The sequence below is a fragment of the Chiloscyllium plagiosum genome, unplaced genomic scaffold (assembly GCF_037043375.1).
Source record: "Chiloscyllium plagiosum isolate Xiang-an unplaced genomic scaffold, Cpla_swu_hap1 HiC_scaffold_8, whole genome shotgun sequence".
Taxonomy (NCBI): domain Eukaryota; kingdom Metazoa; phylum Chordata; class Chondrichthyes; order Orectolobiformes; family Hemiscylliidae; genus Chiloscyllium; species Chiloscyllium plagiosum.
The window spans coordinates 44,037,916-44,050,436 of NW_028270146.1; the positions used below are offsets into that span (position 1 = coordinate 44,037,916).

At 40.6% G+C, this 12,521-nt stretch overlaps 1 protein-coding gene across 3 annotated transcripts in view; it reads right to left on the reverse strand.

Moving 5' to 3' along the window:
* The window catches only part of nemf (nuclear export mediator factor), a 132,777-nt gene that overhangs the window by 63,994 nt on the left and 56,262 nt on the right, over nt 1–12,521 (reverse strand). For all 3 annotated transcript variants that reach the window (XM_087989746.1, XM_043697353.2, XM_087989747.1), the window contains exons 12-14: nt 11,915–11,992; nt 9,763–9,971; nt 3,221–3,406 (exon numbers count right to left, since the gene is read on the reverse strand). In XM_087989746.1, coding sequence (XP_087845872.1) covers nt 3,221–3,406; nt 9,763–9,971; nt 11,915–11,992 — 473 coding nt within the window. The remainder of the gene's footprint in view (nt 1–3,220; nt 3,407–9,762; nt 9,972–11,914; nt 11,993–12,521) is intronic.

Consider the following 12,521-nt stretch of genomic DNA (forward strand, 5'->3'; position numbering starts at 1 on the left):
ATGGGTTGGGGAAGGAAAATGTAGGGGATGGACAGAGTCGAAATGTGGAGCTTACTCAAGGATCAGCTACTGCATGTCCTTGATAGGTATGTACCGGTCAGGCAGGAAGGAAGTTGTTGAGAGTGGGAGCCGTGGTTTACTAAGGAAGTTTAATCTCTTGTCAAGAGGAAGAATAAGGCTCATGTTAGGATGAGATGTGATGGCTCAGTTAGGATGCTTGAGAGTTAAAAGTTAGCCAGGAAAGACCTAAAAACAGAGCTAAGGTGAGCCTGGAGGGGACATGAGAAGTCATAGAGATGTACAGCACAGAAACAGACCCTTCGGTCCAATCCATCCGTACCTACCAGATATCCCAACCCAATCTAGTCTCACTTGCCAGCACACGGCCCATGTCCCTCCAAACCCTTCCTATTCATATATCTTTCCAGATGCCTTTTAAATGTTGCAATCATACTAGCCTCCATCACTTCCTCTGGCAGCTCATTCCATATATGTATCACCCTCTGTGAAAAAGTTGCCCCTTAGGTCTCTTTTATATCTTTCCCATCTCACCCTAAACCTATGCCCTCTAGTTCTGGACTCCCCCATTCCAGAGAAAAGACTTAGTCTGTTTATCCTATCCATGCCCCTCATGATCTTATAAATCTCTATAAGGACACCCCTCAGCCTCCAACACTCCAGGGAAAACAGCCCCAGCCTGTTCAACCTTTTCCAATAACTCAAATCCTTCAACCCTGGCAACATCCTTGTAAATCTTTTCTGATTCTTTTCAAATTTCACAACATCTTTCCAATAGGAAGGAGACCAGAATTGCAGTGCTCTGACCAATAAAGGAAAGCAAACCAAACGCCTTCTTCATTATTCTATCTACCTGCAACTCCACTTTCAAGGAGTTATGAACCGGTACTCCAAAGTCTCTTGGCGATAGAAGTCGTTGGTGGATAGGATCAAGGAAAACCCTAAGGCTTTCTGTAGGTAAATTAGGAATAAAAGAATGATTTCGAGTAAAATTAGGTCCAATCAAGCATAGCAGTGGGAAGTTGCACATGAAGTCGGGAGAGATAGGGAAAGTACTAAATGAATACTTTTCGTCAGTATGCACACTAGAAAAAGACAATATGGTCGAGGAGAATATGGAGATACAGGCTACTAGACTAGATGGAATTGAGATGCAAAAGGAGGAGGTGTTAGCAATTCTGGCAAGTGTAAAAAATAGATAAGTCCCCTGGGCCAGATGGGATTTATCCTAGGATTTTCTGGGAAGCCATGGAGGAGATTGCGGAGCCTTTTCTTTGATCTTTATGTCGTCATTGTCTACAGGAATAGTGCCAGAAGACTGGAGGATAGCAAATGCTGTTCCCTTGTTCAAGAAGGGGAATAGAGACAACCCTGGAAATTATAGACCTTTGAGCCTTACTTTGGTTGTGGGTAAAATGTTGGAAAGGGTTATAAGAGATAGGATTTCTAATCATCTAGAAAGGAATAAGTTGATTAGGGATAGTCAACACTGTTTTGTGAAGGGTAGATCGTGCCTCATAAACCTGATTTTGTTCTTTGAGAAGGTGACCAAACAGATGGAGGAGGGTAAAGCAGTTGATGTGATGTATATGTATTTCAGTAAGGTGTTTGATAAGGTAGGCTATTGCACAAAATACAGAGGCATGGGATTATGGGTGATTTAGCAGTTTGGATCAGAAATTGACGAGCTGAAAGAAGACAGAGGGTGTGGTTGATGGGAAACATTCATCCTGGAGTTCAGTTACTGGTGGGGTACCACAAGGATCTATTTTGGTCCACTGTTATTCATCATTCTTATAAATGACCAGGATGAGTGCAGAGAAGGATGAATTAATACATTTGCGGATAACACCAAGACTGGTAGAGTTGCGGATAGTGACGAAGGATGTTGTAGGTTACAGACAGACACAGATAAGCTGCAGAGCTGGGCTGAGGGGTTGCAAATGGAGTTTAATCCAGAAAAGTGTGAGGTGATTCACTTTGGAAGGAGTAACAGGAATGCAGAGTACTGGGTTAATTGTAAGATTCTTGGTCGTGTAGATGAGCAGAGAGATCTCAGTGTCCAGGTACATAGATCCATGAAAGTTAACACCCAGGTTGATAGGGTTGTTAAGAAGGCATACAGAGTGTTAGCTTTTATTGGTAGAGGGATTAAGTTTTGGAACCATGAGATCATGCTGCATTTGGAGTATTGCATACAGTTCTGGTCACCGCATTATAGGAACCACAAACATCTTTCTTTGTGCTAGGCATAACTCCAACCAGCAAATGGATTTCCCCTGACTCCCACTTACCTCTGTTTTGCTCCAACTCTTTGATGCCACACTTTGTCAACTGTGGCTTTGATCTCAGGGCTCTCTCTTTCACCTCACATCTGAAATTCAGCTCCTGTGTCCATGTTTGAACCAAAGCTGTAATGAGGTCAGGAACCGAGTGCCCCTGACATAACACAAAGAGAGCATCACTGAACTGGTTACTGCTCAGCCAATGATGCTTGAAAGCACAATTGTCGACACCTTTCATCACCTAATGCTGATCGAGAGTAGGCTAATAGTGCAGTGATTGGCTAGGTCAGATTTGTCCTGCTTTGTGTGTATCGAACATACCTGGGCAATTTTCCACATTGGTGGGTAAATGCCAGTGTTGTATTGTACTGGTACAGATTTGCTAGGAGTGCAGCAAACTCTGAAGTACACGTCCTCTGTAGTATTGCCAGAATGCCAAGGACAACAGCAGTTCAAGGAGGCAGCTAACCAGAACCCTCTCCAGGGTAATTAGGGATAGATAATAAATGCTAACCTAACCAACAAGATCCATATCCCATGAACAAATTAAAAAATGTTCAAGTTATCATTGTTCAATAATTCAGTGTTCTACAATTCCTTAGAACATAATTCAAAATTCTGTTGATTTCTTCAAACAGAAATTAAAGTCTAAGCAACCATAAACAGTAAGGTACAGAGGTTTTTCCACTTACACCACTTTTACTAAAGAAATATTCTGTGATTTCAATAACAATCAAGAAATTATTTAAGTGGAAAATCATTTTTCGCAATTATAGCTTAATTATAGACATCAAATTTAAATTTTGAATTTGTATTCTATGCAGATTTAAAGTTAAAACAACTATGTGTATATATTCCATTTATGAGAAAGCACCCAACTATCACAGATATATTAGGTTTTCTTTGTGAATACTTACTTTTTTGCATTAGCATAAGCAGACAGACTAAGATCCACATCCACTAACACTGGTCTGCTTTTTTGTAGCATTTTCTTTTGCTGTTTCTTTTTATCCTTTTTCTTTTTGGCCTTTGCTTGTTCATTTTGAACATCTTCATCCAGATCAATATCATCTTGATCTTCATCATCACTTATATATGGGTTTCTGAACAAAGTACAGAAATATATATTTATATTAAATTATTTAAGCAGTGGTTATCTCACAATTATCCAATAGGGAATCATACATAGTAATACCAGCACCTGCAAGTAACTCTTCAAGCCACAAGCATCCTGGCTTAGAAGGAATGACAATTTATGGTTCTCTGTGCAACAGCAACAGCATGTGTGTGCGCGCGCGGGAAATCCTACATCAGACAGACTGGAGCAATTCAAGAGTAACTACCAACTTCTGGAAGGCACCAAGGGATGGGCAACAAATGGAGGCTTTACTAGCGACACTCACATCCAACAAGAGTTCAAAAGTATACCTGATCACCTCAATTTCATGTTGTTTAAAGGTATGAGGCAAGAGGATTCAGAAATAGGATAGGAAGAATAAATCAAGATGCACAGCCACCAACACCTTATATTCTATTCAATAGAACTTGAAAGATTTTATCGATATGAACAAAAGAAGAATCGAGAGAGAGAGAGATAAGGTTACTATCCATCAAAGATCTTCTATTGAAAAAGATCATTTTAAATTGACTTCCTAAAATCAAAATCTTAAAAAGTTATGAATATTATGGCAAATGTAAGGGCTGCAGATTTCTCTGTTTGATGGGCAGTTCCAATCAGCTGGTAAAAACAATGACTGCAGATGCTGGAAACCAGATTCTGGATCAGTGGTGCTGGAAGAGCACAGCAGCTGTTACACAAATGCAGAATATCCTTGAATCAGTAGGAACAGGGTGGTACAGGTGCTAAAATCAAATCAGACAATGTGACACTAAACAACTAACATTACTGTCCAGCTCAGCTAACAGCCTCATCTATTTATCATAGACTGGAGACCTATCATGCCCCACTAAGCACGGAATCTATTGTAGTGCAATTCTGGTCTCCCTGCTATAGAAAGGATGATGTTGTGAAACTTGAAAGAGTTCAGAAAAGATTTACAAGGGTTTTGACAGGATTAGAGGGTTTGAGCTTTACAGAGAGGCTGAATAGACTGGGGCTATTTTCCCTGGAGTGTCGGAGATTGAGGGGTGAACTTATAGAGGTTTATAAAATCACGAGGGGCATAGATAGGATAACTATATAAAAGGTCTTTTCCCTGGGTAGGGAAGTCCAAAACAAGATGGCATAGGTTGGCAGAGCCATCAGCTCAGGGATCTAAGGGGCAAAGGTTTCACACAGAGGGTGGTGCAAGTACGAAAGGAGTTGCCAGGGAAAGTGGTGGAGGCTGGTACAATTACAGCATTCAAAAGGCATCAGGATCGATATAGGAGTAGGAAGGGCTTAAAGAGATATGGGCCAAATGCTGGCAAATGGGGCTATATTTATTTATGATACTTGGTTGGCATGTATGAGTTTATCCGAAGGTTCTGATTCTGTGTCTCTATCACTATCACTCAAAGCTTTACTCTGTAGAAGCTGTCACCACTGGCGCAAAGATATACAATGATTCATATTCCTCCAAGCTCCACGAACATAATTTGGGCCACTGCAGTCACTTATTCCCCATTCTGCATTCCCAAGACCTTTGTGATAATCTGCCTTGTTGCTGGCTGGACGGCCTCCAAGCTATCCCCAAACTTTAAATAAGGCTAAAGTTAACATGGACTCACAATAAACGGAGCTAAAACTTCACACATACTGCTGCCATTGTATACATTCTACAAGATCCTACTCACCAAGGGTCCTGCGCCAGCACCTTCCAAACCTGTGATCTCTATCACTTAGAAGGACAGCTATTTTTAGGGTTTTCTGTTTCACCTCAACACTCAGTTGTCAGTCAGTTTGTTTTTTCTCACTCAAGGTTTGGCAGAGCCATCAGCTCAGGAAGACCTTGCCCTTGCAGATCCTGGATTTTCTGATCGAACCAGTCTTGGTGTTTTCTGGTCAACAGGCTGAGTGGCTCAATGCAAGACTTTCTTCTGAGGTTATTTGAGTCTAGCCACAGCAGTGACGTCTATCTACGGCTTTCTCCAATCTCACAAAGGCCTAGGCCTACGTCTATATCTGTCAACTGCAAGGGACTGTGGGACATTCTCAAATTCGACTGCCTGCAGAAATGTGTCACCATTCTCTGCCTATTTATCACAGAATCTTTGAATCCCTGCAGTGTACTCAAGGCCATTCAACCTATCAAGTCTGCACCAACTCTCCAAAACAACATCCAACCCAGACTTGCCCTCCTAGCCTAGACCTTAACCATGGCTAATCCACCTAAACCTGCACATCCTTGCACTCTACAGAGCAATTTAGAATGGCCAATCCACCTAACCTGCCTATCTTTGGACTGTGTGAGGAAACCAGAGCACCCATACAGACACAGGGAGAACCTGCAAATTGCACACAGACCCAAAGCTAGAATCAAACCTGGGTCCCTGACATTATTAGACAGCAGTACTAACTACTGTGCCACCATGCTTGACACGCAAACTATGGTCCTCATCAACAGATTCACTACAGACCCAATATGAATGTAAACTGGGGTCAGGTAGGGCTGTAGTATTGCACCAACACTCTTCTTCACCTTCCTGCTGGAATATTCCACCCCCTGTGAAGCTCCCCACCTGAGTGGAGCACCCGGAGTGCCTCCCTAAACAAACATAACATTTCCACCAATCCCAACAACAAGTTGGAGAAGAAGCATCCACAAAGGCATCAATCACTTTAAGCATCATTGAGTGGAACACATGGATGCCAAATAGAAACAGCACATAGAATCTATAGCATCCCACCCACATGCCTCATCCATGGCAGAGTCTGCAGTTCTAAGATTGAACTATTCAGCCACCACAGAACTCATCCCCCCATGGAGTGGAAACAAGTTATCCTCGATCCTGAGGGACTGCTAAAGAATAATGGACTCTTCTATTTTACTAATAACAGATTTTAGGCTAACTGATCTAAAGTTTCCCACTTTCTGTCTCCTTCCCTTCATGAAATGGGGGGGAGAGAAATCACATTAGCAGACTTCCACTCTGCTGGAACCCTCCAGTGAGTTCTGGAATATTTAGACTAATTACCTTTGCAGCCACTTAATTAAAATGCTTAGATTCTGGCCATCAGATCCTGGCAACTTGCCTGCTTTCAGGTTAAATAATTGTGGTTAGGGATGGGCAATACATGTTAGCCTTGCCAGTGAAACTTACATCCTGTGAATAATTGAGGGGAGGCAACGGCATAGTGGTAATGACACTCAACTAGTAATCCAGAAACATGGGTTAATATATTAGGGACATGGGATTTAAATCCCATCATGGTCCATTGTCTGAATTCACTGGAATAATCAGCAAGCTTCATGAAAATCATGTAACCACTGTTGACAGTCATAAAAAGCCATAGGGTTCACTAATGTCCTTTAGGGAAGGAAACTGCTATCCTTACCTGGTCTGGCCTACACGCGACTCCAGACCCACAGCAATGTGGTTGACTCTTAACTGCCCTTTGGACAATTAGGAATGTGTAAAAAATGCTGCTAGCCAGTGATGCCCTCATCCTGTGAATGAATAAATTAAAAAGAAAATCCTTCAGGGAAGGAAATCTGCCACCCTTACCTAGTCTGACTTACATAGGACACCAGGTCCACAGAAATGTGGTTAACTCCTAACCACAACCTGGGCAATTTGAGAGAGGCAATAAATGATGCTTTAGCCAGCGAAGACCATATCCCATGAATGAGTAAAAAAAGTCAATGAAATTAAATGTGCTCTGTCAACACACTGAATCCTATATTCAGTTCTAGTTAGCACAGCGAAATGGAGATATTCATTCAGCAGAGAAGTTATTATGAATTACTGGAGAAACACAGTCTTCTAGTCCAGAAAGGAAGAGTCTAAGAAGTGATCCAATATAGTAAACTCAAGACACCACAGTCTTACCAGACCAGAGGACTGCTCAAATCATTACTGAGAGACAACTGGTGTAGTTTAACCTGAGGATTACCATACCTCAGACTTGATCACCACTTCATGCCTTAGGTACAGAACACAACACTTACATTAAAAATTTAAATAAGATTATGCATGTCCCAATGCTTAGTCTTATAGTGTTGCCAAATTGGGCCATCACAACATTTTTATAAAGTATCCACTGATGTATCTTTATGTCTGATGTTATCTTTAAAGCTCTAGTAATTAGAAGTTAGCCATTCAAGAGTGCATTATGTCCTTTCTGTAATTACTTTGGTTATCTAATAGCTAATACACAATATGCAATGCAAAATTATTAAAATGTCAACTAAATTTAAAGTACCCACAATCCAATAGGAATGTAGTTGCAATCCAGTTCCAGACTTATTATTTCGATTCCTCACAAGGGATTTAGACTGAAAAGTCACCAGCTCCAAGAGTATATTTCATATGTACAGATATGTTCTACCATGTATACAGAATCTTATACAGCTTTTACACAAAAACACCCAGATTAGTATTTCAGCAAGTTTGTTATTGTGGAACAACAAATACAGCAACCAAAACAAAAGTCTCACACATGGATCACAGACCCCAAAGACTTGGCTGTATATAACAATTGCTGTTATTGTATATGGAGGAATTTCAAGGTCTTTTGTTATTACTGAAAAACAAAGCATAAGTTACATACTCATTGGGGAATTCTACTTCATTCTCTGATGTAAATGACGCTATTTGCAACAGGAAAATTCTACCTGTCACAATGTAAATTTGAAATGTGCAGAGCAGTAGTCATGCATTTATCTAACTCCTGAAATCACTTCTCAGAAAACAATTTTTCAAGAAATTTACAAGAGCTCAAAAACATACTTTTTTCTTATATTTGTTAGTAGTTTGTTGATACTATAAATCATTAGATTTAACAAGTCATACATCTTGAGAATTTGACAAGAACCCACGTGGAAGGCTGGTCCAAAAGGTAAGAGCCCATTGAATCCAACAAGTTGACAAACTGGATCTAAAATCAGCTTACAAATAGGAGACAAAGGGTGATAGTGGAGATTGTTTTTGTAATTGGAAGCCTCTGACCAGCAGTGCACCACAGAAGTAGGTGCTGGGACTCTTGCTGTTTGTTACGTACATTAACAACTTGAATACGAATGCAGAATGTTTGATTGGTAAATTTACAGATTACAGAAAAATTGGGATGTCGTTCATAGTGAGGAAGATGGTCTCAGGCTACAATTTGATATTAATCAGCTGGTAAATTGGGCAAAGCAATGGCAGATGGAATTTAATCCCAATAAGTGCAAGATGACGCACTTTGGGAAGTCTAATAAGGAAAGCATGTACACAATGAATGGTAGGTCCCTAGAGAGTATTGTGGAACAAAGAAATCTTGGTGTACAAGTCCATAGATCCCGGAGGGGTGTCAGCACAGTTAGACAGGATGCTGGAGGAATATGGAATGCTTGCTTTCATGAGCTGGGGTGTAGAATATAGGAGCAAGGAAGTCTTGTTACAACTTCATAAAACATTGATTAGGTTACAGATGCAGTTCTGTATGCAGTTCTGATCACTACACTATCAGAAGGATGTGCTTGCACTGGAGAGGGTGCAGAAGAGATTCATGAATATGTTGCCTGGGATGAAAAGTCTCTTATGAGAGACTGGATTTCCTTGGAGCAGAGGTGGTTGAAGGGGAAATCTAATTGAGGTATACAAAATTTTCAGAAACATAGACAGAGTAGTTCATGAGAATCTTTCCCCCATGGGAGATGTGTCTAATACCAGAGGGCACAAGTTTCAGGTGAGGAATAAGTGATTTAGGGGAGATCTGAGAAAAGGTTTTTTCACCCATAGGATGGTAGATACACGGAACATGCTGCCTGAGGGGGTGGTGGAGGCAGATATTCTTGCAACATTTAAGATACATCTGGATGAGTACTTAAAATGCCAGGGTACAGTAGGCTATGGACCAAGTGCATAGGTAAGTGGGATTAATGTAGCTTGGTGTTTGTTAGTCAGCATAGAAATGATGGGCAGAAGTGCCTGTTTCTATGCTGCATGACTGTATGAGAATTTGAATGACAGATTCACATAAACAGTTACAAAAGCAGAAACTGCTAAGGGTCATAGAACTCAATGTTAAATCTGTTTTCCTCTCCATGGATGCTATCAGACCTGCTCAGTTTTTCCAGCAATTTGTTTCTATTTCAGATTTAGAGCATCCGTAATATTTTACTTTTATCACATCAGCGTATTATATTAATATTTTCCAATTCATCACAAATTAGAATTAATATGCAATTTTTCATAACTGTAAACCAATTATATTATGTGCTATATTGTGCACTGAAATCCTTCTTCAAAACTGAAAATGAAAAGTTATATTTTTTGGATTAAGAGCTTACATTGATTGAAATAAAATGCTTACTTCAGCAACATAGTAATGTGGTTGGTGTTCAGTTTCAGCTCTTTAATGGAACAAGCTACTGCATCTTCTTGTTCCTGTGCTTCTTTTACAATGCTCCCAATTTCTGTCCAGTCAATCTGATTAGCTAAGGCACTGCGTATCACTTCAATAGCTTTATCAACAGCATTCAGATTCATCTCAATTAGCTCTCCTTTCAACTTGTCATATTCCTATTGAAACAAAAACATGGATAAAATTTAATTGCACTTGAAATAAATGTCATTCAAAGTAATTTGTAACAAATATATGTATAAACAATATTTATTAATACAAATATATCACATTAATGTAGAAAAACATTATTTCAGGAGTATACTAAAAAAGGTCACCTCACCAATGAATAATATAGACAGAAGGGAAATCAAGTTTGTGAATTTTAAGGCGTGCTTAAAGGAAGAAATCAAATTAATGACGTAGGGAACAAATTTCACAGCAAGAGCCTTAGCTGAGTATTTGGGAGGAGAGGAAGGTGTGTAGGTCACAGTAGATGGGCTAAGATAGGAGGAGAGATGCATGATCTAATAGAGGTGGGAGTAAATGGATTCTCTGATGGAGAAGATATGGTGTCAGAAGACCAAGAGCACCCACTCTTTCGGACTTACAGGTATTACCTCAAATCAAAATGGTGTTTACAGACTTTTGTTAATTATGCTGAACACCCTCTTGGGCAAGGGCATAGGTCCAGCCGATGTCTGCAGACAGTATGCAAACAAAAGGCAGATAATGACATTAATCTGTTGATGCCAGCACTGCCAATTTGGAGCTCAATGCTTCAGCCATCAGCCTCTCTGAACCTTTCATTATCAAACATGCATTAAGCAGGACAGGCCTTCACCAGTGAAAATTAAAGGCATCATCAACCACTTAAAAGATGAGTTACTAGTGCTTTCCATCATCTTCCAAATTGGTGTAATGGGTGGTGAAGGATTTCTCATTGACTTCAAGGCACCTGCAGAAACTAGAAGAGCAGACAGCTGCTAGAATGGGAAGGAGAAGAGTTCTCATCCATAGACTAAAAATGTTCAGAAAGTAACATTCCTTCCTAAGTCTCAGCAAGGAACAGTGTGAGATGTCTGCACTTCAGTAAAGGAAGTTTGCCATTTACTGCACCTGCAATGCAAAGCAAAACAAGAACCACTATGTCAGTGGCTAAGGTGGCGGCCACGGCCATGAAATTTTCACATGGATGGCATCCTGCACATTGCATCCACTATTGCAGAGAGGAGATGACATAACAACATTTCAGGCAAAGAGCACACATGCTTTTGTCTGTGCACACTGCATGTAATACCACCACCCCCCTCCACCGCATCACTTTAACTGATCCTCCAAAACACAGTCAGCGAGCCACTGGATTTTTCCTCCAATTGTCCTGTGACACAAACATCATTGGCAAGGACAGCGTATATTGCTCATCCATAACAGCCCTGCAGAAAGTGATGGCGAGACAGACGCTTGGGCCCCTGCAGTCCACGTAGTGTTAGCATATCCACAATGCGGAGGGTGAGAAATCAAAACAGCGCTGTGCTTTTCAACATCCCATTAACTTTTACCAGTTTAGCCTCAGTCCTTTGGGCAGGGCAGAGCACCCTGAACAGGTAAATACATGGGACTATGGCAAGGAGGAACACAAAGCTAGGTACCAACAATGCAATGACAACTGAGAGGAGCATATAAAAGTCAGTTGGAGGCTAATTATAGGATTTTGAAAAGGGATAACAGTTATTTCTATGGGGAAAGAACTGGAGTGCAGTGATGGTCATTAATGATGTCAGTGAGTACTGCAGCAAGGAGGCGTGATTGAGTGGTCAGGAGTGTGGTGTGAAGTAGATGATTCCCACAGAGTAAAAAATCCAGTAAAAAGACTAGGGAAAGGGAGATGAGAAGAATAACTGATAGAGATGCTGCAAAATGAAAGGTGATAACTGCTGCAGCTATCCAGTTCATCTCAATCTGAAAGATGAAAATCATCAGGTCTCCAATCCAAACTAAAGAAAGTTATGCACACAATATCATCAAAAAGTCTACTGTACTTAGATTAGCATTCACAGCAGCAAGTTTATATTTACCCTTCATACTCTCGAAATCGTTACACATTTATAACTAGTCTTACCTGATTTGCTTGTAGTGCATCCAATCTTTTTTCATGGTCTTTACGAACATTTTCCAGTTTCTTCAATGCTTGTTTTTCCTTGAAAGATGAAATGGAAGGCATGATGTATACCAAGCATTTTGTCCACCCTAATCATCAATGGATGCAACCTTTCACTTGTAAAATTTCAAAATAGATTAATAGAATCCCTATAGTGCAGAAAGAAGTCATTCAGCCCATCAGTCTGCAACAACCCTCCAAACAGCACCTGGACCCAACCCCACACACCAACCCTGTAACCCTGTGTAAGGTTTTAACCATGGTCAATCCACTAACCTGCCTAATCACTGGATGTGGGAGGAAACTAGAGCATCCATGCAGACCTGGAGAGAACATGCAAACTTCACACAGACAGATGCCCAAAGCTGGATTGAACCCAGGTCCTTGCGCTTTGAGGCAGTAGAAACCACTGTACCACTCAGCAAATCACGTTCTGGATTTAAAGGCCAACTGGACAATAGTTCAGAAATCAAAGCTTGAAAGAATGTGCTACTGCAGATTAGTTTCAAGCTTGAGAATACCTCTTCCAATCTGCATTAATTGTGATCTCATGTAAAGTGCTCCAATA